Genomic DNA, 27983 nt, shown 5'->3' with positions numbered 1-27983 from the left:
TATAAAAATTTTAGTCACATACATTTCAATAAAAAATCAATTTATTAATGATAATTATAAGGAATAAAATATGAAAAAATTATTTCCAGCAGGTACAAAGATAACATTCAGTACTAATAACTACTTTTCCGCCCATAAAAAATCCTTATTGATAAGCATCCAGTTTTATTTTAGGCTATGCTCTGAGAATTCTGGATATATGAAACATTTTAAACAATGAGTATATTTCATTGTATTTAGTATACAAAGTATAAGTTTATTTTATACTATTAACTTGCTGATACTAGATAATTCTAATTGACATTTCATAGTTTATTAATAAATACCTAAATGTTAATTCCTATATTACTTTAGGGAATCCAATCAATAGTTGTACCAAATGTAACTTTATTAAAAATTTAAAATCACACACCTCTTTCTTTTTATAAGAAAAAAAAAAAAAATAAATAAATCAAAAAAAGAACAAATAAGCCTGTTTCATAACAATTTAATAATGTCTGATATAATACAAGAATGAACATTAAATTGGATAAAAACAGTGAATTAGTAAAAATATTACAATTTTTATATAAATTCAAAAAAGACAATGTTATTAAAAATTTACTACCTATATTTTTTTGCAAAAAAATTAACACATTTAATACTTGTTGAGCATAAAATTACTAATGATAAACCTAATCTACATAAATACATAGGTTTTACTAGAAAATATTAAAAAAAAAACTGAAATAATTTTCATTGCTTGAACCAAATGTATAGCGGAAATATTAAACTGCTCGAGCAATGCAGCAGAAATATTAACTAATACATTTTAGACATTAATAGGCAATTATAAAAACAAAGAAAATGAAATTAAACATTAAAGGTTCAATGATAATTATTAAATGACCTCTTAAAAACAAATTATTACCATAAGAAACTTCAATTTTACAAGAAAAAAAAAAAGAAAAAGACTATATTTAATCATTATAAGTTACTGAAGATAATACATAGCAATGGTGATGACAGTAAAATGTTTCTAAGATAGACGGATCAATTCCAGTTTAGTACCTCCTTGAAAAGCCTCCTCCGCCCATACCAGCTGTAAAAAAAATAAATAATTAAATATAAAATGCACTGTTTTGCCTTTAATCAGAAGCTAATTAAAAATAAACAATTTTATTACCTCTACCCCTACTGCTGAAACCATTTCCTCCGAATCTATCACCACCACCGCCACCGCCACCACCACCACCGGGGGTTGAGTCCATGAAAAGCTCGATATACCTGTGTTGCATATGGCTCTTATCCTAAATAAAACAATGTAACAGGATCAGTATAACAATATTGCAAATAACATAATATATATGTATATGGTTTGACCAAATTTTTTAAAAAATTAGTTACGCATTCTATTATTTAATTTATACTAATGTTTTCTAAATTACATAATAATTACAGTTTGTATTAAATTTTAATATCTTTTTCTTGCGTTTCATTTAAATATAACCATCATCTCCCCACCACTGTCTGTATCACTCACCCCTTCGCTGTCTTTTAAACATGACAGGTGGTTCTGATTTGTTCTTTATTTATTATTATATATTTTTTTCTTGACCTTTATTTATTCTAATCTTACTTTCTTAATTTCCAGTCTCTTAGTTGTGAGTACAATTTTTGTTTTCATTTCTCTTATATTTTTTTTATTTTTATTGTCTCTCTCCTGTTCATTTTAAATCTACTAGTTTGTTATTCATTTTTTAATTTATTTATTATAATTTACATCTTATTTTTAATATATTTTTTCCACTTATTCTTACATAATTTTTAACCCTTCCTAAGGTTACTTCTTTACATCTTATTAACTTACATTGTCAACATATATTGATATTTTGTACAAATCTTACTAATGTAAAACGGGGCAAAACATCGACAACTAAATGGTTGTTAACTATTTTTTGTCCCTTTTGACAGCACAATCAACCATTTCCTTCATACTTCAAATAATAATTCTTAATGAATGGAATATGGTCCGGGTGCGGTAAAAAAAAACTCAAATAGTAGAATTATACTATTTTATTGAGCCAACGTTTCGCCCCACGTTGCAGGGCTAAAATAGATACAAACACATAGTTACAAAAGGAAAAAAAAAGAGAAAATAAAAAAAACAAAAGTGTAAAATAACAGGGGTATAAAATATACAAAAGTAAGATATAATAAGAAAAATTAAAGGTTGTAAATAGTAAATGAAGAGGGCGTCTTGGCTTAGACAGAATGTATACCTGTTTTGACGGCAGTCAAAAATAAAGTGACTGTTGGTATTGGGAGGAGTGGGGACGACAGTTATGCCACAATAACGAAGAAACATTTTTACAGTAAACAAAGTAAAAAAGTATTTAAATTAGGTGAACAGTAAGGTATAAAATAATGGGATACAATGTGTGTAAGTAATTAAGAAACAAAATATACCAAATGAGCGGGGATACAGACAAGTGTAAAATATAATAGAAAATTAATAATAAAGTAATTAATATAAGTACACTTAAGAAGATAACACATGAATATAAATTAAAAGATAGATACAAAAATACAAATGAAACAGGAAGGAAAGTGAATATAAAAAAAAAAAGTGAGAATTTAGAAAAACAAGAATAAAAGATATGACAAGAAAATGGGCTTCTGAAATGCAGAAAAAAAAGTATTACGTGGATTTTATCATGTTCAAAATGTTTCGATATGTAAGGGAGATGCAGTCTTCATCAACTTTATGATTGACGGAATTCTCTGTCTAATTTATGTAAATGGACTCTGAGATGAGACGTTTGGTGTGGTTGGGGACAGTGGCAAGAATGGAAGGATTGTCGAAATTAAAAGTATGGTTCAGGTTTAATGCGTGCTCTGATAATTTAGATGCAAGTGGATTACGGGAGTTGATAGAAGTTTTGTGCTGGGAAATGCGGTTATTAAGCTGGTTTTTAGTTTCGCCGATATAGAAGGAATTGCAGCATGGGGTTGAACAGGGTATCCGGTAAACCACATTAGAACGGTGTAAGGAAGGAATAGGGTCTTTCAATTTGGAAAAAAGATAGGAAATTCTATTGTGGGACTTCAAGCCAAGACTCTTCATTTACTATTTACAACCTTTAATTTTTCTTATTATATCTTACTTTTTTACATTTTATACCCCTGTTACTTTAAAACTTATGTTTTTTTTTCTCTTTTTTTTTTTTCCCTTTTGTAACTATGTGTTTGTATCTTTTCTAGCCCTGACGAAGCCTTGCAAAGTGGGGCGAAACGTTGGCTCAATAAAATAGTATAATTCTACTATTTGAGTTTTTTTTTTTTTTACAGCACCGGGACCATATTCCATTCATCTAATCACACGGTCAATCAACTATCTTCCAATAATTCTTAATACTTGAATAATTATGTAAATTTACCTTAGTCATGGCTTTGACGGCATCATCATGGCAGCTAAATTCCACATCAGCTTCTCCCGATGGACGGCCTGAATTGTCATAGAGGATCCTAATGCTAACAGGAATGATTGGTCTGAAAAACTGTAAATAAAATAAAATACATTACTATACAGGAAAAAATGCAGCAACACGCCAAAAATTAATTTTAAAAAATAATATAAAAAAAGTACGGCAGGGAAGACAACACAAGACCTACCTCTGCAATGTCCGCTTGAGTAGCTCTGAAAGGCAGACCTCTCATGTGAACACAGTGAGTTGGTGGCTGCCAGCCATTGCCTCCATGTCCACTCCCAAACCCCCTGTCAGGGGGTCCTAGACTGGGCAGTAATGGTTTGATGCCTCCTCTTGGTCCCAATCCAGGTCCGCTGTTGTCCCAGGGTCCACCACCAGGACCTCCTTCCCAAGGACCATCATCATAGTCATTGAAACCACCTCCTAGAAAGACAAATTAAGTTTATAGAAACCATGCACTAATAAATTAGTATAGTTATGGACAACAAAGTTTTCTGATGATTAATAATACAAAACAAAGTAGCCAACAAGTGATAACAAACTCGATCCTCAATAGATATTATCTGATATTTCTTAAAATATTTATTAACGTTTGAAAAATATTAGTTTAAACCATACTAAATCTTACTATGACCAAAAGTTTATAAATCCCCTTTTAAACATTCCAAAACATCCTTTTAAATTGAAGTACCAAAAAATATCGCCCCATGAACAGCAAGAATTTATCTGAATACCCAGAAAACTCATAATTTAGTTTAGAATATACCTTGTTCGAAATAGTTAATCAAGAAGACCTGTTTGCATGACATTCATAAACTTACTATTTTCCCACTGACCTCCTCTTCGTGATTCTTCCCATGGGCCACCCCTCCTTGAACGTGAGTCTTCCCATGGTCTAACCCTTGGCTGATCTTCCCATGGGTCATCATCAAAGTCGCTGAAACTGCCTCCTTGCCTTCCAATACCTGCGACGGTTCATATAAACATTAATTCACTGCTGATTTAATAAAATTAATTTAAATTGATAGAAAAAACCTTAATAAATGTTTAAACAAAAGCAGCATAAAAAAAAAAAAAAGGATCTCTCCTCAACAAAAGCAGCTAACACTCTGATACTGATGCAGGATCTCATAAAGTTTATTTATGCCTTTTTGGAGAGATCTCACACTTTTATCCAGCCAAAGCTGACAAAAGTTTTATGACCTTTGCAGGGTGTCTACTGAAAACAATCTGATGGAACTCTCTGATTTTTCTATTTCATTTCTGGAAAAAATCAGGTCATCAAATCGCCTACAGTGGGACATGATGAGCAGATGAATATATATAATTTAATTATTCTTGCTGTTTCTAAATTTCAAAAGACAATAAACAATGTAAATAATTACTTTATATGATAGTTTACAATAGAGGAGTGAAGTACAAGCTCTGGTAACAATGTCGATTACTGTTTATCATGACAAATCGATGAACAAACCACAATACATTTGATGTGTCATGTGTATATATCACTATCAAATAAACAAATGATTTTGATCTAGTGGTTTCCAGCCCAGGAATGAAGTCTGCAGCAACTAAGCTTCTGCCCCCATTCTCCACTTAATGCTATAAGGGGCCCTGAAATAAACTTTAGATTGCTCAGAAATGCATTTTGATGGCATATATATCTATCAAAACCTTTCAGTCAACACTCAAAACATAAGAAAATGTGAACTACATTTTAATAATTTCTTACAAAATGTGTAATGCTGGACCCTTCACGGACCTACAGTTAGGAACCACTTTTCTAATTAATGAAAGAAAGTTTACAACTCGAGCCCTCTGGCTTGTTAAATTCCATGACATTTGGTGTTTTTCATAAAATTATCCGACTTCATCAGGCTTTGCATGTCAGGTAGAAACTCTCATAGTCCGGTAAACATCCTATGTCACTCACAGGAATACATCAGTAGTTTCTGTATATAACTCAGTGTTATATCAGTAGTTTGTGACATCAGTATTCCTGTGAGTGATGCCTCACAAACAAACATATATTTTCTTATATGAAACTAAAAACATATTTTCTTAATAACCTTGGAACGAGATTTATAACAGAGCAGTATTTCCCTATCTATCCCGAGCATTTTCTTTTTTTTTTTTTCTCCGGCCAAGACTCCCATTGGAGTCCTATATTGCTTAACCATGGTTGGGGGTCAAAGTTCTTCATTTTGTGGGACCGCCACTCAATGAAAAAAGTCAACGCCCCAGGCCGGATTCGAACCAGCACCGCCAATGGACATCAAATTGGTAAGACTGTGTCTTAACCACTGAGCTATAGGCGGCCCACGAGCATTTAACATGAGAATAAAGGAAATTTAACCAAAGAAACATAGTCTCTACTGAAATTGAAACCCAGGATGGCAAAACTTGTAACATCACTCGAGGAATGCAAACCCTGCCTTGGAACAACTATGAGACTGACAAGATGGTGGTATAAACTATTTGTACAATACTTGGGTCTTGAAAATTGGCATTGTGGTTTTTATTTACTTTGATGGCTAAGAATCAAGTGATATTTCAGAGAAGGAATCATGAAATAGTTGTTTTAAATAATTTAATTTGTTTTTTTATTTATCCAATTTCAGAGTTTAATTTCAAATCTGCCTCTCGCTAGTTTATTAACTTGTTTTCAAAAATTCCAACATTTATATTCAGTTATATCAAATGAGATCTATTATTCTAATTAAGAACATGGATCAACATAAGCGATTTAAAATGGGTATACACACACACACACACACACACACACTAATATGGTTACTGCATTAGGAATCAAAAAGAGGACAAAAGAAAACAGAACAATAACGTCAAAGGAAAACACTGACATCTTTGAGCTGCCAATAGGTGAGGAGTTCTTGATTTGAAAATTGGGATCAAAAAAATTTCTTGATAATATTCTATTTATGTTTTACAAATAAATAAATCAATGATTTTTTTTTTGGCAAAAGCCTCAAGATAATAGACAATACAAGAAATAAGGATTTGAGTTGGAGAAAGAATTGAAGCTGATTTTAAATGAGTTGACGTTGATACTTACCATAATAGACATTAAAAAAATTGTAACTAGAAATATTTTATGAAGCACTATGGATTAGGTTTATAGTGGGTACAATACGATTCAATTAGATAGTACCTAGACATTTTTGCAAATTATGTTTCACTGACAATATGTAACCAGGACACTGTTATACCCTCTCACTGAACATTAATGAGTACTACGATGACAAAAATTGTCACTATGAAAACAGACCTATGTGGACAAAGTATGGATCAAAGTATTAACTTCCGGAATAATATATGGCTGGTTTTGATGAACCACATGATCCCACTTTGTATTACATATGGATGAAGCCACAATTGAATGCTTAAAACATAAAACATCGTAGAAAATTAGTTGGGTCCAATGTGAAACAGAGGGATAGTGACCAAATGTAAGTTATAAACCCTGATCATAATTTATACAATTTACTTCATTCATGATGGAACGAAATTTCTCTTAGAACTTCAAACAAGTCCGGCTTACAATAAACAACAATGAAATTGAAGACAATGTAGGAGATAAGACAGTGACTTAGGAAATTGTACAGGACCTTCTGATTATAACTTTTGATGTTGACATATGGCAGACTAATGTTGATGTAAACAATGATGATAGTGAGGAATGGAATCACAAGTATATATTTATCAGCAGCTTCCAAAACATCCGAGGAACTTTAAGAAAATATGAATATTACTCATGCCCCACTATCAAACATAATGAAACTGAATTGAAATGTGAAGTAAAACATTCAAATTCTACCTGGTGGCACAATGATGAGGTAATCAGCAATAGCCCAGAAATAAAAATTATGCCACAAAAAAATATAATAATCAAGCATTTTAAAAATTAATTTTTTACTTTCTTTAAACGTTATAAATACATATAATCAAAAGAAAGTATCCTATAGCAATTTTATTGATTTTTTTTTTTTGTTGGCCTCTTACATTATTGCATATGAAAGCCATCATAAACCAGTATGTTCATTAACTGAGAACGTAGAGGTTTGAATTATTTTCAACAGGGTACCAATAGCACAATATAAAAATTACCATATTGGCACATTGAGTATTTTCTTATAACAGCATATAGCTTTTTCAAAACAAATAAATAAACTGCGTTAACATTAATCAATTTTATACAGTTAACTTGAGATACTTTGAATTCACATCTGATTATAATTAACTGGACATAATTGAATCTAAAATTTCATAAAGAAATAAAATTCAATAACTATTAACTAATTTAATAATGAACAGACAGGATGTAAATATGCCTCCTTGGGAAACAAATATAGGATACTAAAAGCAACTTGACCTCTCCTGAACATTTTTATATCAGCATAGTGTCATCCTTACAAGTTATCATAGACTATAAAGTTATTATAGTAAATGTCACATATGCATAAACAACACTTTATTAATTATAATAAACCATTAATTATCCTCAGTGATATGAAAATATTTCTGTAGTTCTTATAGAAGATACATCACCTCTAAAACTTCTCTGGCTGCTACGACCACCACCACCCATTTGGCTATAGCGATTCATTCCTCCGAATCTGTCACCCCTATCATAAGGAGCATGTCGCTGATTCATAGAGAATCCACTTCGCATCTTGGGTCCAGCTGCTAGCTTAGCTTCGGCTATGCTGCTTCTGAATATCTCGATGTACCTGAATTCACAAATAGACTTATAAATTAAAACTGAACAAAAATTACACAACCCTAATTTAAAAATGATTGAAAACTAAGATCAATTGAACTCAATTTTAATTGAAGAATGAATAAAACCTTAAATTTTATACCCATGATATAAAAAAAATCATCTAAGCTTTGATGTAAAATTTAATAAATGAAAAAATTAATTAAAAAGTTCTTAAAAATTGCAATAGTACAATTTATAATGATTAACTGAAATTAATAGACCCTAATAGTTAATTAATAGACCATTCTTTTCAGTGGATATGTCCATGTGGGAAATTGAGTTTATTGGAAAAACAAATTAATAATAATCTTATTTAAATAATACATTCAATACTTTATGGAAAGATTTGTTGTTGACTAAAAATTGTATAACTGTGAAATGACGTTAAACACTTAAGGAAACCCACCAATTTCAACACTCGAGACTTGTAACAGATTACAGTAGAACCACAGTTAAGTAACACCATCTTGGGACTGAGGTCCTGGCTGCCTAATCCGAGATTTTAAAGGGAAAAATATTAACAGAAACATAAAATAACTCTGTTTTAAGACCTTTCTACAGGATTTATTATGCATTTAAAAATATATACGACGTGCAAGTTAGCAATAGCAGTCATGTTATTTTTTGATGTGTCATTGCTCACAGAATACAGCAGTTTCAGAAAGAAATGAATGCCTTTTTAATGATTCAAAATATTATTTTTGACAGCTGTACCACTGGCCAATTTATCAGAATAGGCAGGTGCAATGTCAAAGAGCAAAAGTGTATTGATAGGCAAAAATGCCGTTTTTATCTTTGAAACAAATTGCAACTTAAACCACTCACCGATTTACATCCTGATGATAGTTTGAACTCATACAGGTTGATTTTTGTGACCTATAGGTGCATGGAGAATGATGACAGATCAGATTTTGTAGGTATAGTAAAGTTGATGAGGAAAGGGAGTTAATAAGGCCCTGTAAAGTTTTAACTAACATCTACTGTTGTACTTCTGACTTTCAAAGAATCAGCACCTAAATTATTTTGACTGCTAAAAAGGTTTTATTCGTCAACATTTCAAAATTTAGGTCCCATCCCAATTGTAAACTGGTATCAGTGTTAATTCTTTAACTGCTATCAGTTCCTTAAATTCAGCTTTGAAGACAGCAGAGCTCTGATAGCAACAACAGGTAAATTTTCATATAATATAATTCAGATGAAATTTTTCCATCGCTCAATCTAATCTTAACTAGCTAAAAAACCACACCAGTTTCCCAATTTTTTGGTTAGTGGCCAGAGCTTTTTAAAAAATTCACAATAAGAAAATGAAAATAACGCAGATTATAGAGTAGGTGTTGTAAGGCACGAAGTCCTACGAATGCCATCACATTCAAGAAGCACTTCCCTTCCCTTTTCTCTTCACTCTCACTAGACCAGTTTTTCTGAAGGCCGATTGATAAGGGGTCCACTAACATGGGTTCTACTGTATTATCTGGATCTAATAAACTTATAAGCTTTTAACAAGTTTCATTCAACATCGCTAAAGGATTCAGTAAATAAAATTATGTTTATTAATATTTAGTTCATAACGGTATAGCTCAACACATTGTATTAATAGAATAATCAAACAGAAATCATAATACTTATTAATCATAAATATATTGAACTTGTTCCAAAACATCATTGCAATAAATAATTTAATACTACTTTTATCGACAGTATTGATTTCAAAGAATCCTATTTAAAAGATCAAAACATTCTAAAAAAAAAAAACCAAAGTGCGATTCCCATTCCCAGATTGAATATGATGATTTATTCACTGATAAGAATAGATTATATATAAATTTAAATAACTATAAAATCACTATCGTGAAAACATCAAGAATAAATATACGTATATTTTTTTAAACTGCAATTGGAGCAACCAGGGAATCTAAAATGAAAATATTTATGTCTACAGTATGTTGAACAATAATAGATGTTTAATAAAATTATAAAAAATGGTAAAGAATCATGATAAAATATTTAATGCTTTCCTATCCTCAAAATATTACTTTAAAAAGTGAAATATTAGTTTGATTAAGATCTTATAATTATAAGAAAAAAATATATAAGAAGTTTAATATTTGCTTGGTCTCTGAGATCATTATACGCTCTTGTGTTACTTCACTCATTGTACGTACTGGAGGGTAATAATCTTATTGCAATTTCTAAAAACAGGCATTGATTAAAAAGTATAGTTTAACAAACAAGGAAATAAAAACGTTACAAAAGAAAATAAATACATTCAATGGTTATCAATTACAAAAAAATATATTTGTCAAATAAAATAAAATTAATTAAAACTTAATTTAAGAGTTAGTTTTTTTTCTGGAATATGGATGAGTTAAATCCATGAAGATCCATAAAATTGACAGGTCTACAAATAATAAGTTTAGGATTGAAACAATGTTAATTTAATTATATGTTCCCTTCAATCGCAGTTCTTAAAATTTCAGAAATTACAATCATTTTATCATCAGACAGCAGAATTTTAGTATTTGAATAATTGATAAATTAGGATGTTAAGTTTCATAAGAAATTTAAGATAAATCTTCAATTAAATTCATCTTGTGAATAGAAAGTTTTCAGTATAAATACATGGCCAGTTAAACTAGGCAACTTGAAATATTTAAAAACAAAGTATACAAGAGATAACTAGAGATTGAAATTTAAATCAATGACTATCTAGTTAGTAAGGGGTTTCTCTTTTCTTTTTCTAGTTTTAATAATGTAGCCTTCTCATAATAATCATAACGTTAGTTTTGAATTTTACTACTTCCACCTAAACAAATTTATTAATATACAATAACATATAGTTAAAATTAGACACAAATAATAAAACTATCTCTCCAAAACAATGCATAAATTCTTAAAAATGATTTTTTTCATTTCTGTAATACATCGGGCCACTTCTATCACCTTTATTTTCTTTTTCTGTATGATTAACGTAAATTTATTTTTAAAATGCTTATATTACAAAAAACTATAACTATTATCATTGTAAATAATTATGATAAGAAAATTGATAGAGAATAATAAATACCCCAAAATTTTACTTATATTCAAAATATATAGCATTTTTTTTTTTTTTTACAAATAAACAATATTAATTTTAATGTTATAATTAAAACACTACAAAAAATTATAAGACAAATATTTAAAATGTAATAATACACAGTGTGAAATATATCATGGATAACTGGTAAATGGGAGAACAGTTTTAAAATTGATAAAAAAGAGTGAAGGTTATTATACTACAAATTCAATATATATAAAGTGTGTGTGCATGCACACACACTCACACACATACACAAAGTATTCAAGAATGGATATAATAAAAAATTAACATGAATGTAAAGGCATGTATCTGCTTTATACAGAAAGAATAATCAAGAAGAGACATAAAATGTTTTAAAAAATAAAATGATTTTTCATTTCAGTTGAATAAATAATGCTATGATTGGTCTCATAATTTGAATGTTCTCAGGTGGATGAAAAATATTTTAAATTTTCATTTGGAAGATCCATCAATGATGAAAAGAAAACAAATCTAAATTAAATGGACGTGAGATTTTCAAGTAGCAGAAAAGTGAATTTTTAAGCAGCAGAAATGTAAAGATTTGAGAAAAAAAAAAAAAAATAAATAAAAGATATTGAATGTTTTAGAATTTCTGTATAGAAATATCGCTTTTAATCAAATAGAACAAAACAAAGATGATAGAAATGGCTCTTTGAAATAATAATAATTTTAATATTATTTACTTTCGAATTTTAAAAATGTTAGAATTAAAGTTGCAATTATTTCCAATAATTAATGAATGGAATGAATTAAATGATGAAAACAGAAAGGAGAGAATGGCCATTTAATAATCTTTTGATTACCTGAATATCTTGGCTAATGGCGTCTGGTTTGTTTACCACAGAGAGAGGCCAGATTATGATTAAATAAATAAATGAATTTCTACCTTACCTCCCCACCAGACCACCACCATTCCCCCCTTCTTTCTTAAAGGGTCCCTTTTAAGACCTCCCATCACACATTATGCTAAGACATCCATGTTGGTAGTTCCCCCACCTGTGTCCTATTTTTTCCTTGTGTTTGAGCAGAGCTTGCTCTGCCGTCTCTTTGTTAACAAACTGAACGTACGCCTCCCCTGTCGTTCGCCCAGAGTTGTCGGTCGCCAGAATTATCCCGTTCCCAACTATCTCCAGCCCTGGCCCAGCAAACAACCAACCAAATATCGGCACGGTTATAACCCATCATTTTTTTTTTATTAAAAAAAAAAAATGTGGTATATACAAAATCAAATGAAAAATATTAATAAATGAAGGATGTGCGATTTAAATTAATCCAAATAAATAATTTTAGACAATAAAGAGTCTAAAATAGTTCCACGCTAACAAGCACTTAGAATGATTACTTAAGTTATCCAATTTTTCTTCCTGATAATCAAATTATTTGATCTAAATTTTAAGCATTATTAAAAAGCAACTTAAAGCAAAGAATCGCACATCCTTAACATAAAAAATAAAAATAAAAACAAAACAAAAGTAATTTTACACACATATAATCCTTTCACTGTCAAAAATAAAAATTAGTATAATCACAAAAGAAAATAAATACATTTTTTTCACCATATTCAAAAATAAATAACCAAATTTTTTCAAAGAATAAGATTTGAATGATAAGAGTGTTGGACAGTATAATATGAAATTGTAAATTCATTTAACCAAGAATCAAAGATATACACCTTAAAAACCAATTACTCATCAAATATAAGACAATAATATATTCATAAATTCATCCCAGTACAACACTAAAGAGATGTAGAAAAGTTAAAATCTTACTTCCAACATTCTGCAAACCTTATTACTAAATTTTCAAATTAAAAAAAAAAAACAAAAAAAAAAAATGTATAAGATATCTGTGAGTTTGTTAATCTTCATATTAAACCTATAATATAGGACTGCATAAATTAAAAATTGGTAAGTTATGGGAACAGAAATTAGAGGATAAAGTAATAGGAAATAGAAGAGATAATTTATTAAAATTATTTTTTTTCATATCAACTTATCAGCTTTTGAAATGTTATCTAATAGATAAGTTTCTTCTAGTGAAGGTTGAAAAAAAAAAGTAATTAAAACACTTCTACCATTTTATGAAGTTAATAATTTGTCCTTAGTGACAAAACAAACCAAACCAACTTTAGATTAAGAGTCAAGATAAAAACATCCTATATTATAGATATAACAAGATATAAACACAGTGAAAGGGTTATAGTGTAGTAATTTTCAAAATAATAAATAAAAAACAAAAAATATCTGTTAGCACACTGAATCTATGTCAAAGGGTGATATAAAAACGCAATGTTATAAATTGAAATTAACAAAATTAATATATTTCATTATGGTTAGTGCAACTAATAGGTTTTTAATAAGTTAAAGAGTATAAAACACTGCCTAATCAAAAAAATGTTAAAATTTTTTTTTTCAACTATCACAAGCTACAATGACACACCCAGCACAGATCAGGATGCGAACAGATTAGTTCATGAAAATTAAAATGATTCTGCTCAAAAAAGTGAATATGAATGATATTTTGAGTTAATGAAATAAAATTTGGAAAACCTAACAAATTTAAGATCCATGAGGGTGATACAAAAGGGCTATTGAAAATAAAAGAATGATAGGATAATTGAAATTAGAATATTAATCTCAAAAATATAAATATTTCTATAATAAATTTGTTTTCTTATGATTTATCAATTAAATATGATCATTCTATTTTTAATACTTTAATTTTTTTTTTAAATTATTCCTTTAATAAAATTAATCTGAGCAGACAAATTACTTAATTAAACTGTTAATGTAAAATTTTGATGGACATAAAATATTTTAAGACATAAATCATTACACTAGTAATACATACCGGAAAAGAAATTTATAATCTCATCAATTGTGCAATCAAATGGTAGGCCACGAAGACGGACACAAGCATCATCTCTACTTAGCTCCATGTTGTGGCCACAACGTTCCACAACCCATTCCATTTCTGACTTATTGGCCTTAAAAACTAGAAAAAATGAAATAATTAAAATAAACCGGCAATGATGAAATGGAAATAAGCATACGTGATTAATAATAAATAAAATTAATTTAATGCATGCATAATGCAATAAAATGCAGATTTTATCATTTATATTCAAAAGAATTAAGTGTTCACAATATTGACAATTTATAAAATATACAAAGAAAATATACCTAGAAAAACACTGATCGTTAACAGATCACAATTCCACATGCTACCATTTTTGAACAACATAATTGTCCCCTCAGGGAGGAAGTACTTAAAAAAAAAATTTCACAAATAGCAAAGAACTTTATTTGAAATCAACATTTCAACCTAGCTTACTTTAGGACTTAAATAACAAGATACAATTGAGTATAAAATATAAGGATGTAATAAGTAAAAAATTAGAAACATTTGTTTCTAGCTGGATATTTTACAATGTTTTACATTTTGTTCATTTAACCGGGCAATGTGAGTCTCATTGTTGAGTTTAAAATAGAAAGGTTCTTAACTATTTGAGTAAAGTTTCTTTTGACTATGAATGGGACCATCTTTCTCAAATTATAGGAAATCAATAAAAATTAAAGTACTATCTTTTTTCTCAACATGAGCTACATATGACTAATTATAAGCCATAAATTAACAGTGCCACATTCATATCACAAATTTAGATCTTTATTGATTATCTTATAAGTTAAAATTTATGACTAATTATTTACCAGGATTACTGATGTCATAACTATATTTATATTTTGTATACCTCACTCATTCAAATCTAATTGAGCTATAAACTTAATCTAGATATACCTTCAATGTATCTGTGACCCATGTAATCCCTATCCCTTTTGCATGCCAGTTCCACATCCTCAGGAGTTTCCATTTCAATATAAGCCTCACCACTTGGGCGCCCTTCACGAGAAAGAGTCATTTGGACACCTTTTTTCCCATTTCTGATGTGGCATTCAGCTGTGAAGTAGGAAGTATAAAATTATTAACATATATTAGGCTACATATTTTTTACTGTGGTATCAAAAGGAATTCACCTTAAACCAAGCATAAATATGTATTAGCAGTTATATTTTAACTGTTTTAGGTTATATTTTCTAGACATATTTTAAATCTAAATTTATGTCAAGAGATATTGATGACAAAATAATAGAACTGTTTTCTTTTAATTTCCTATTGATATGACAATCCTACTCTAGTAGAAGTATAGAGGATTCTCTCAGGATTTATAAAACAGAAATAATATCGGAAAGATTGAAAATAATAATAATAATAAATAAATAAAATATTGATATTTTTCTATGCATTTATTATGTTAAAATTACAACTTACAAAAAAACTTGACAATGTCTTCTTCTGTTGTAGACCATGGAAGACCCCTAACTTTCACCACACATCCTTCATCATTAAGCCCTGCCTGACCCATCTTCGGCTGCAATTTAAAACTAATATTAGGTTGAAACAACATTGTTAAACAATAGTTAGTGAAGTTATCAGTTTGAGGGTTAAGAAGAAAATTTGTTAGGTTTAAGAATTAAGATTGTGTTCTAAAAACAGATTAAAATAATTGATTACTAGACAAGTTTATTTCTTATTTTTATAAAAAAATTGACAAATATGAACATACATTAATTATATTTTAAAATTTTTTTGGATATGGGTAATCCCATCACGTCATTGCTCCATCATGCCTTATCAGCAGTCAAGACTTATCCTGCTATTGTTATACTTCTATATATTGATTATATTAAGCAGGGGAACCATGTCCAGCTTTAGTCTCCAACACTATCACTTCCAGCTAGGTTTTCAAACTTTTAGTAAAGAAATAATTTATTTTTTTTAAGAACGAGTAACAGTGATTCCGTGAAAATTGTAGTATTATAAGGGCATTACCACTGATAAAATAATGATTAAACTACTTTTTTTATTTAAATATCTATTTTGTTGTCAGAGCACCACTGACAAGGACCCTCTGTTTTTTTAAACTAGCCTAAGGATGACCCTCCATTGTTGATATGTAAAACATCATAATGAAATAGAATAAAGAATTTTATTTATCTAACAGTAATTTTTAACACTGTAAATATTGGGACTCTGTTACCTAATTAGAAAAGGAAGTCAATGGATTTTCATAAAAATGACAGGAAAATGGAAAGATGTTTGTTTTTCAGAAACAGAAAGTTGAATCAATGCATAGCAACTAATCAGGGTACTAGAAATTATATTTGTGTGCCACATTTCTTCAAACATCTAACTATCCTCTCTATCTAAGTAGCAGTTTTGGTAAATTCTATTTACTTTGAATATTGAGAAAATGACCGTGCACTAATACCAACATTGAAAAATACTTCTATATTTTAAAAATTTTAGCCATCATGCTTTGTCCTAATCTGTAGCCTTTGTTCATTCTAATGACTTTGAATGATGTATTGAACTGTTGAATTTGGTATTTCGGTAGCTTTACAAATTTCTACTAATTTTAAACCCATTCAATGTAGATTTCTGATCAAATAGTTGACTTTAACATGTATTGTTAATAAGGCTTTTACCCATAATGAAATGGCATAGACTGAATAGAAAATGTTCCTAATTAAAGGTAAGTAAACCTTATCCTCTTTAATATTGTGTAAAAGTTTATAGGATTTAAAACTAAAAAAAAGCAGTAGATCAGAGTTGATGTATATAATAGTAAAACTTTAGACTCTATTTAATCTGATGATTATTGTTAGAATTCAATTAAAAACATGAATATTATCACATTACATTTCTTTAAATATTATTGTTAGAAGATGTTACTTATTAAATTATTGCTAAAATTATGATTTATTATATTGAATTACATGTTTCAACTAGTAATGAACGGTTTAATAACGAAATACCAAAAACCAAATAAATCACATTTCTCATTAACTGACTAACGATGCATTAACTACAGAATGTACATGCATCTGCCTAAGAATCCAACAAGGACATCTAAAAACAAACTGGAATCAGGAACGTAACATAACATTTATCCATACCCATCTAATAAGATACATAAACCAGAGACAATACATCACTCAAGAGGCTTAAGCACTTGAGGAAAAAGGAAGTAACCAACTATTTTTAGAATATTCTTATTATATCCTTACATTTAATTTATACTCTTTAATATTATTTTTTAATTTACATTCTACCCTTCAACTGTACTATCAAAAAATGCTACATCTACATACAATAAACAGTTCCATGTTACGAACAAGTCATGATGATTACAGACACATAACTATCCACACAAGCATTTTACTATGAAGGTTACTCTCAACTCACTTCATAATTTAAATTCCTTAATCCTCACAACAAAATATAATTCTAATTGTAAGAAAATTTAAAAATGTGGTTAGTGTGAATATTGCAAGTTGCATTAGGTGAAGTATATCTAATAGTATTTAACGCACCAACTCATGGAAGAAAAGAAATAGGTTAGAGAGACGAATTAGATAAAAGACATTTATTATTTCAAAAGGGTTAAATGTAAAAATTTTGAAGTCAACACATTTATGATGAACTAATATACTTCTGAATGGGTATACAAGACTACTCAAAAATGTATGACTAGATAAGTTGATTCAGTTCAACATTGGTTCCGCACACTGGTGTTTTTTCCCAAGACTTGATTTGATTTTTTTTTTTTTTAAATTCCTTATTTTAAAAAGTAATTGAGTCCACAACTTAAGGTGGATTGGAGTAAGATTTTGAAAAAAATAGAGTTATTAAACCTGTTCAGAGGTGTTACCTTAGTAGACAATTCCAATTTATATAAACAATAACTGACATTTGATTAAATATGACTAAACACAAACCATAAATATAATATGACTAAACATAAACCATCAAACAGTGATAAATATACACCTAAACTATGAAGTACCATCACTCAAAACAAAGTTCCACAACAGAATTTGTACCATGAGTTAATACCTAGGATGAAGAGAAACATAAAATATATTCACGATAGAACAGAAAAGCACTAACAGTCTCGCTATAAATCAATATAAAATTAATGTCTAAACACGAATATGGAACCGATCCATTCCAATCAATAATCAACATAGTAAATTCACTCTTAATGTTATTACGGCGTATCTTTAATTCAAAAAGGGGTAACTCAAATTAAAGTAAAATAAAAATATGGAAATATTTAATATAATAGCAAATACCGTGTTGGATAGCCGGGATATTACTGAAACAACTCGCGTGCATATCTACAAAATCATGTTAGAATGGTACGAAACATGAGAAAATATATATACATAGTAGATGTAATGAAACAAACTTTACAATACCTTAGTATAATATGACTTATGCGGCTAGAAGTGAAATACTTGAAATGTGAATTAGCCCAGCGCGGAGTACACGTCTGAACCGCAAAATGGCGATATCAAACAACCAGATCGAATAGACGCCACTACTGAGAATATGGAGGCGAAGACAAGCCATAGCAAGCTTGATCTAATCTGTGTACCACTTATCTTCAAATAAAATAACTACTATAAATATAATGAGAAAACAATATTTAAACTAACTATGATAAAATTTATATAACTATTTTCCCATTTTAATACAGTATTTACAAAAAGAAGTTTTGGTGATAATTTTTTTCTGAAATTACAACTACGGTCGTAAAATCAGCTGATATTCTTCTATTTCTGCCCTAATATTTATTGCAACATTACTAATATGAATACTTGCCTTCCTCGGAAACTTCATAATTTTCAATTTAATTTCGTACTTCAGTCACCACAATGTTCATCTGTCAGCTGTTCAAAAGTACACTGACCGCTGACAAATAAATATCTCCTGTTAACTATCTAATGACTAACTTGATTTATTTTGTATAATGCATTTAGTCGAACCGGAAAGGTTTAAAGTAACTTTATTTTAATTCAACGAGTCAGAAGAAAAATACCTTAGTATTTATTTATCAAGTATTTTAAGGGGGCAATAGGTATATCTCCAGAATGAGCTTCCTGTTGTAAGTGAAGAAGAAATTGATTTTATTAAGATTAAGTTGTTTATGAAGAAGAAAAAGCAGACTTAGGATTGGTCTGTCAATGTATATTCCATAGTAAATAATTAGTTAGCAATAATTCTTGCTCAAAGCAAATTTTCAGTAGTCAGTCAAGATATTTAACATTCTATATGCTCTATATGTATTCCGTAATGAATTCTTCATGAGTATTGTCTGTGGAGACTGGATATTCCACTGTGTGATAACAAATATGTTATCAAGAATTGCTAATGTGTTTTAAGTTACTCTAATATTTTTTTGTAGTGGGAGCAGATCCTCAAAAACATTTAAGCCAAAGAAGAATATACCAGAAGGAACTCATCAGTATGACCTTATGAAGCATGCTGCTGCTACGTTAGGATCAGGGAATCTGAGATTAGCTGTTTTACTCCCAGAAGGAGAAGATCTTAATGAATGGGTGGCTGTCAACAGTAATTATCTAAGATTTTGGAATTATCTTGTATTTTTGAATTGTCCAATATATATTGTAAAGATTAATCTATTTCCTCTTCATTTCAGCTGTCGATTTTTTCAATCAAATCAATATGCTGTATGGGACTGTCACTGAATTTTGTACGGAGGATAGTTGCCCTATCATGTCAGCTGGACCAAAGTATGAGTATCATTGGGCAGATGGCCATACTGTTAAAAAACCAATTAAATGTTCAGCCCCCAAATATATTGATTATTTGATGACATGGGTACAAGATCAGCTAGATGATGAAACCCTTTTTCCTTCTAAAATAGGTGTGTTAATTATCATTAATTTATTGAATATAAATAAAACTGATACATTGGAAGGTGTAATTATTCATTATTAAACAAAACATACTTTATTTTTTGGTAAAATACACTCAAAGCTATTTGTAATCCAACATATTTTTTTAAAACTTTATTTACAATTTCACATGTCTTCAGAATGAAGACTACTAGTAAATGAGATATATTACTTAATCTTAACAATAGCATGAGTGGCATGATAGAGACCAGTGCCCTTTGGTACCTCCTCCTGACTTTTATTAATTTAATTATTTAGCTAAAGAGATCCCTCACCCAGCTCCGTTTTAGTCTTTCGTACATATTGTTAGGAACGTTCATGGTAGCCATATCTTACACCAGGCTACAGGTATAATTTTTGGAGGAGTTTGTCATGAAATATCTTGTATGATGTGTAATGTGGTCTTGTATACAAAGTGTGTGTAATCTGAAACAGTGGTTTTCATTGAAATGTTTACAGCTTGTTTATGGGTTTATTTGGCTGTCCCAAAGATTTGCAAAGCATATGTTGAAATGGGTTTCAGTGAGTATGTGTATGTGTCTAGTTGCTCTCTAAATTTTAGTTAGAATTGTCTGAAAATAAAGAGGAAAGAAACTTCAAACGCTTCTTTTACTTAAGCCACGTCTACTTCACTTGAGGGCCCCATATCCTTCTATCAAATGTTAATACTAGATATTTTACTAAATTTGTCTGTTATCTATTTATACTACATACTGGGGGATATGTGTCAAGAGTGTGAAAGTTATATGTTGATATTTTTTGTTATTTAGTTTGATTTTTCTAAGTTTAAACCAGTCCTAAATGTTTATTAAGTAGTTTTGAAGTGTCAGTGAAGCTTTTGAGGAGTAGATCCAGAAAATTTCCAATGTACAAACATATTTTGATTTTTGTTTTGAATGCTAAAAGTTGGCCTGATTTCACTACAAGTCTATCCCATTAATATTCTTGAAATATTGTCTATTTATGTTGTAATGATGTTTGTTCTTTCTTTTTTTTCCACAATAAACTATACTACTATTAAAAGTGTTTGCAAATTCTTTTTCCTTCCCTATATTTTATTACAAACGATAAACTTATCATTGCCATTACTTGGTCTCTTTTTTTTCATGTCATGACTATTTTATATGTTTTATAATTTTTTTTTCTTCTGTGAGGGTTATAAATATATTTAACTAAAAACATGTTCTTTTTTTTCTAATGGATAAAAATGAAATGATATTAGCAGGTTTAGAATAATAAAAATAAGATGGATCATAACTATTTGGTTGTATCATGTCAAATAATCTTTTTAATTATGTTGGAGGATTTAATGGTTTGGCTTATTTTGTATAAAATTTAGACGATTTACAAATAAAAAAGTAATACAGTTTTTTTTCATCCCTTTAATCACAAAATTATTGAACAAAACATCTTTGTATTTCTAAAGTAGTTTATTTTAAGTGGATGTAGTAATGATCTCTTATTCTTTGGATCAAGTTGAACTAATATTTATATTTTGTTCTCATCCAGCAAAATGAATTTTCATATTTCTACTTTGGTTCGAAAATGATGGAAACTTCTAGTTAGCTGAAGTTCCAACAAGCTTACTTACTGGCAGGACTTAAAGTTCAGATGCTCTAAGGCTCAAGAGTTTTTGTCATCCCCTCTACATAACAAGGAAGGGAGGGATGGGTGTTCGATCAAGTAGTTTTCTTCAAGAAAATCTTGATGATAAAAATTTTAATTTTATCATATAATGAGACCAATTGTGACTTTATAAAACCTCTTAACTTATCATAAGCATTTTCTTTTTTATATATAAAAATATTATTGTTAGTCTGTACCCCCTCAAATTGTGCAAATATAAACTTAGACCTGGTCCAGTGGGCCTCTTAAGTAAATTTAGGCATTAGTGAGGCTTTCGTTTTTTAATGTATAGAGATTATTTAATTGAAGACAATAAATAATTTTTAGTAATATTTAAAGTTCAACATTTTATATATGTGTATACTAAACTTTTTCTTAAACCAAGTGTTATTAATTATTATATTATTTTAATTTCTTGGAAAAATTAATTTAAACATCTTTCATCTGACAAGCTTTCTGGCTCAGCTTGCCTATTTCTCAGTCTTTCCTCTTCACATGCAATTTGCTTAAGTTAGAATAAATCTTTAACGATAAATATAAAGTATCTCTTATTCAGAAATAATAATATATTTAAATAATTAAAAAAATATTTTTAAAAATGACTTGCTAAATATCAACATAAGTAAATGACAATCAGACAAGTGAAGTTGAGCCTGAAACATTGTCAGATCTTATGGAATAAATTAAGAAATTCAAAAGGGTTTAAATCCATTTTCCTAGACATAAGGATTGAACAAATAATTTAGACTATACATTTTTACAATTTAATTTAGGAAAAAACTAATTTAATAATGTGCATGAAGATAAATTATTCAGAATCATGAAGCTAAATTTAATCTCATCAATCTGTGTTAAGAGACTTCTGAATATGACATTGTCTTGAAGTGTAGATAATCATCAAAAATATGTTATTTATGATAATTTTCAAAATAATCATTGATTTATACCTAATAATATTTTTCCAGGGGTACCGTTTCCCAAAAATTTTCAGTCTATTGCCAAGACAATTCTGAAAAGGCTGTTTAGAGTTTACGCACATATTTATCATCAACATTTCTCAGAAGTTGTACAGCTTGGTGAAGAAGCACATTTAAATACTTCTTTTAAACATTTTATCTTTTTTGTCCAGGTATAATACTTATATTTTTTCTTTTTTTTTTTTAAATTTAATTTTATGCAATTAAAATCAATTTTGGTAATTGCATATTAATGATTGTTTTATTAATACATAGTAATTTTATTAGGAATTCAGTTTGATCGATAGAAGAGAACTTGCACCTTTACAAGAACTCATCGAAAAACTGACTGCTAAAGATGGTCGATAAGTCTAATTTATTGTTATTCGTTCCTTAGGTTAAAAAGTATTTTAAACTGTAGTTTTGCCAAGGAAAAGCAGTTCCTATGGCGTTGTTAAATTTTAAATATCAAGTCTCTGGGAGTTGATTTTTAAAGTAAACATTTCTCTGTGATAACCAGGATGCTTCATCAGTGGGTTTAACTAATTGTTAACTTTTATGTATATAATCTTAATAACTCACTTATTCTCTTACAATAACTTAAGTTTATATCATAATGGTATAAGTGTGTTATAATTGTTGAACCTATTTTAAAAAGGTCATACTGCTGTAGATCTCCTTTTGATATGTTTTTTAATAAATTTAAAAGCCAGCTCATATTATTAATAAACTCTTCTTGCTAAACTGTGAATGCAAACTACTAAAGGCGATCCAGTTTTTCCCTTGGATTTTTTTTCTTAAACATTTCATTACTACTTTAATTTTCTTAAAAATTACTATTAAAGGTTTAAAGCTGTTGTCTTTATTCTCTTTAAATGATAAGAAAAAAGAAAAGCTTGTTCAGTATTTATTTAAATCCTGTTTGGCAAAGAACTGGCTTTTAAATCAAAATCATTATTTTCATGTTTATATATTTCATCCTGAATCATACTACATTAAAACTTTACTGGTACATTACTGAATATGCAAAAAGGAAAGAAAACAATACTATCCATGGTGAAAACCGTCCAAACGCTCTAGTTTACTAGATTTAGTTGTTAACTCTTGGTTACTCAGCAAACTATCATCGCCAATACAGTTTTCCAGCTTTTTTTTCTCAGTTCTAATTTTTAAATTGTTGTTTTCCCATCTACACATTCCTTTATATTTGCAGTGATTTACATATGACTATGAACTCTCAAGGAAGTTGCCTGTGGTCCGACCTTAATAAATTATTCATTTTTCATTTGATATTTTTAAGAATGTAAATTGTGAATATATTGAATTAGAATTTAGGAGATATTATGCATTATGAAAGACTAGCTAAGTGGTTATTTTATTGTTTGGTTTCAAACTATCCGGGAAAATAAACAAAAAATTATTCAAAAACCTTAAACTCAAATCTCAATTTTTTAAAAAGGGTTTTTAATGTTTTGAAACTAACGCTCTTTAAATTAATGTAAATATAGTCTGTTAAGCAAGTAAAATCTGGTGATATGTGAGGTCACCCAGTCATATTAATCTTCAAGGAGAGATCTCTTATGGTAGATTATTTATGATTTTGTTCAGAATGACCAAAATTTAAGTTCGCTTTTTCTGACTTGTAATATTGCATTGTTTCTGGCAATTTTAATATCTTAAGTATTTTATATTTTTATTATTTTCTCTCTCTCAGAGACTTATATTTGAATTATCTTATTGGCATTAAGAAACCAACTTAAATATATGTGATATGTAAAGTATATTATTTAAGAATCTTCTTGTCGATGTTGTATATGAATCATGCAACTATTGATGAAATATCAATTTATTCGACTGATTTACTTAAATCATAAGTGAAAAAAGAGTTATGAATTTTGTCACATATTTAAAATTGATATTTTTTGTATTATATAACATCATTTGACATATTGAAGAAAGCTGTTGTTAAGTGTGGTTAATGCGTGCTGCGTGTATCATGTGAATAATTAATAGTCCAGCTTATTCATGTTTATTTTATGTATGGGAACAAAATCTGCTGTCCATTTTCAATATTGAAGCCCAATTGATAAAAACTACTGAATTCTAAATTTTTATATGTTTAGCGATTGATAGAATATGTATATATATATATTTGACATATCAAATATTTTATAAAGAAAAAACCTTCCCAGTTTTATTAATCATTTCTTATTCTACAAAATATTTATTATCGCTTGTCTTTAAGTTTTAATTATAAAAAGTATATTTGATTTGAATTATAAAAAAAACCAATATTGTATTTGAAAGAGTTTACGAAATAATTGTTTTGAATTACAGTTTTTTTAATCTATTCTAATTTTATTGTTAGAATTTTTAAATTAATAAATTGCATATTGTTTTATACCAAATGTTATTTGAAATCTCTTTCTAGCTATATGTATGTTCAAAAAAGTGGCATTTATTATTTAATATTTTAAATTTTAGGTAGTTATATGTATTAAAAACCAAAAATAACTCAATGTTTCACCTTAAAGAATTATTTATGACTTTTTTATTTATTTAAATACAAATAATGGAGTTGCATGTAATAAAAAACATATTTGAGATAAGAGACTATAAGTCATGCCAAACTGTTACATGAATAATAAAATTAAGGCTGATAGAAAATAGCCAAAAACGATTGCGTATCATCACAACCAAAATTAGTATTTATTACAATTCTCCCAAGTTTATTTGTTCCATGAAGAACTCAACTATCCATTTGTTTTAAGCATTTTTCTTTTCTGATATGTTACAGTATGCAGTGTTTTTTTTTTTTTTTTATTTAACAAAAACCATACTCACACATTCATTATTCAATAGTTCAAGATTAATTAATTTCAGTAAATTTAAAGTATAATAACACACATACTTATTATAAAACTGATACTAAAAATATTCATTTCATGGTATAATATTGGTTGTTTTTTAAAGTAAATATCCAAGAATTGATATTCTCATATCCTTGCTACCATCTACTGTATTTTATCAAAAATTTTATTGGTTCACATAAACAAGATGACGTCTTGCCAATTAATGAGGAAAAACTCTGGTAATGTTTTATTTGAATGTTATGTAATTTTGATGTAATGAAAAATTATTTGTTTAATCCATTTATACCATATCTGGGTTTCCACCCTAACATGTTTTCACTAAATCTGGGTGGTAGAGTCCCCACTCCGATGCATCTCTGTTCTCAGATATAGATGTTGTGGCGATGATTTTAATTGATATGTAATATGGTATCTGCTATATCTGTGCTAATTTATTTAGATCAGAGAAATCTAATTTCTGAAAATTAATGTCTTAAAAATTCAACCAATTTACATTGTGTTTTTAATGTGGTAAATAGGTTATGAATCTCATGATTAATGTGCTCCATATGAATAATTGCTTTATAAAATAATACTGGTCCTAAGAAATAAGTAAGACTATGTCTCAAAAATTTCTCTGAAATATTTGCAATAAAGCTTATATTTATGAGATATCTAGACATATTGTTTCCACCATTTTTATGTTATTTGAGACTTAATATTCCTACCTCCTATGTATTTTCTTTATTCTTAAACGCATATGTATGAGTACATACTATGTATTACAGTGGAAGAAAACTAATAGCTCCTGAAAGATTGAGTTATATGTTTAATTTTACTGTTTGCTCTACTTGTCGGTTATAAGTCTTTATAAAAACCCATTGTCACCAGTAAAACAATTACGTTAGCCTTAGTTGCTCATAGAGCTTGCATTTTTAGTTTTCAGTTCGGCTGCCCTCCTCTCCCGTGAAATCCCTGGAACAGTACCTTGTCTCCTTCCAAGCAGAAGTGGATTGGGTGTATAATTCTATATATGTGTGAATTCCTTAAAAGTATGAGTATTCTCCAATATTCTCCCATCACACATTTCATTGGTTCATTAAGATGAATAGATGTTTATTTAACTAACAATAGATATAGCAATTATGAATGGTGCTATATTAATCATGAACAGGACAGTTTGGCATGCATACTTTTTTTAACTACTTTTAAATTCAATTATTTCCACATATAACAAAAAATTAAACTTTTGTTATTAAATATAGTTAATTTTTTGAATCTTACTAATTTAAGCTATCTTTGTATTTATTCCCTTAATTGGTTCCTCTATTTATAAATAAACCTAACTTGACAAATGTCAGTATTTAGTTTGCTGAAATTTATTTAGAGATTAGTTCTTTTACTGGCCTCAAGTTCGTTCTGAGCTTTTCTCTGCCAGGCTTTAATAATATGAGCTTTCTTTTCTGCCCATAAATATGTATCCTTTCCCTGTCCTCGGTAACCTCTGATATTTTTTCATCTTCCATCCTTGACCGATCAGTTTACTGATTTCAAGCCTACCATATGTAAGCCATCTTTTTCAGTTGGTTTAGTGGATGTTATTCCAATATTGTGACTTGAACTAAATATTTATTTCGGCTATTTTATGTATTTTAATATGAATCATGTGCTAATTGACCCTTTTTTTATATATATTGATATTTTTCACATTTCTTCCTTAACACCTCATTCTTAAAATTTCAAATGAACCGCATGAGTCCTGTTTGTGGTTAAAGGAAGCACTAGATTGCACTATTCTATAGATGTTCTGCTATCTAATAAAGAGGCCCCAATTTAGCAGAGTTGACTGTGTTTGTAAATAAAATTATGAAATACTAATTTATTAATTACAAGAAAATTTTGAACTCGGATGACCTGAAATTTAGGAATATTTTATCTGTATAATTAATTCAAGGAAATATATAAATAAGATATTCATTAACAAATAATACTTCAATCGACTTGTAAGTTTTGAGTTTTGACTAAAAATACCATTGACATTTTTATGAAAAATCTCATTATCTTGATTTAACTGTTGTTATTTCAACTCTTAAAAACATAATTTTTAATTAATAATGTGTTTGGTAACAAAATGAAAAAAATTAGTCATTAATATTGGTAAAATCTTACATTTAATAATTATATTTTACCAAAGATGCATTCACCAAATTTTATTATTATAGTCTGCTAAATTAAATTTCATATTTTTAAGTGCTAATTGATTCAATTAATTTTGGAACAATGTAAGGGACAGTTTATTGAACAATGTTTTGGGTTTGAAATTTAATAAATTTGATTCTTGAAAGCATGTACTTTTTACATCTATTTATAAATA

General features: G+C 28.7%; 2 protein-coding genes across 4 annotated transcripts; one reads left to right on the top strand and one right to left on the bottom strand.

Moving 5' to 3' along the window:
- Positions 1 to 23: 23 nt before the first annotated feature.
- glo (glorund) lies at positions 24 to 19194 on the bottom strand. Of its 3 annotated transcripts, none has more exons than XM_014436209.2 (11): positions 19079 to 19194; positions 15680 to 15779; positions 15149 to 15307; positions 14201 to 14344; positions 12347 to 12485; positions 8037 to 8218; positions 4292 to 4435; positions 3655 to 3893; positions 3420 to 3539; positions 1166 to 1289; positions 24 to 1081 (listed from the first exon to the last, which is right to left on the bottom strand). In XM_014436209.2, the coding sequence occupies exons 1-11, from the start codon at positions 19094 to 19096 to the stop codon at positions 1044 to 1046; spliced, it is 1407 nt and encodes a 468-aa protein (XP_014291695.1). In that variant the 5' UTR covers positions 19097 to 19194; the 3' UTR covers positions 24 to 1043. The 3 variants fall into 3 exon arrangements, with proteins under 3 accessions (XP_014291695.1, XP_014291696.1, XP_014291697.1); XM_014436210.2 differs by having other exon boundaries at positions 4307 to 4435; XM_014436211.2 differs by lacking the exon at positions 19079 to 19194 and adding an exon at positions 18673 to 18832.
- On the top strand, positions 19075 to 27064 carry mats (MOB kinase activator-like 1). The gene is made up of 5 exons (XM_014436214.2): positions 19075 to 19361; positions 19662 to 19828; positions 19917 to 20144; positions 22767 to 22930; positions 23046 to 27064. Exons 1-5 carry the CDS (start codon positions 19348 to 19350, stop codon positions 23124 to 23126), a joined length of 654 nt encoding a protein of 217 aa, XP_014291700.1. The 5' UTR covers positions 19075 to 19347; the 3' UTR covers positions 23127 to 27064.
- Positions 27065 to 27983: the final 919 nt, after the last annotated feature.

Source organism: Halyomorpha halys, unplaced genomic scaffold, assembly GCF_000696795.3.
Source record: "Halyomorpha halys isolate HHAL.00 unplaced genomic scaffold, Hhal_1.1 Scaffold1826.1, whole genome shotgun sequence".
Classification (NCBI taxonomy): Eukaryota; Metazoa; Arthropoda; class Insecta; order Hemiptera; family Pentatomidae; genus Halyomorpha; species Halyomorpha halys.
This window is presented reverse-complemented; position numbering and strand designations above follow the sequence as displayed.

What these genes read in the sequence shown, in the direction of transcription:
- mats (XM_014436214.2), top strand. An exon ending in TGAATGGGTGGCTGTCAACA is followed by an intron (nt 19,829 to 19,916) that starts GTAATTATCTAA and finishes TCTTCATTTCAG; the next exon opens with CTGTCGATTTTTTCAATCAA. An exon ending in CCTTTTTCCTTCTAAAATAG is followed by an intron (nt 20,145 to 22,766) that starts GTGTGTTAATTA and finishes ATATTTTTCCAG; the next exon opens with GGGTACCGTTTCCCAAAAAT.
- glo (XM_014436209.2), bottom strand. An exon ending in AGACATTGTCAAGTTTTTTT is followed by an intron (nt 15,308 to 15,679) that starts GTAAGTTGTAAT and finishes CCTACTTCACAG; the next exon opens with CTGAATGCCACATCAGAAAT. An exon ending in TTTCAGCAGTAGGGGTAGAG is followed by an intron (nt 1,082 to 1,165) that starts GTAATAAAATTG and finishes TTTTTTTTACAG; the next exon opens with CTGGTATGGGCGGAGGAGGC.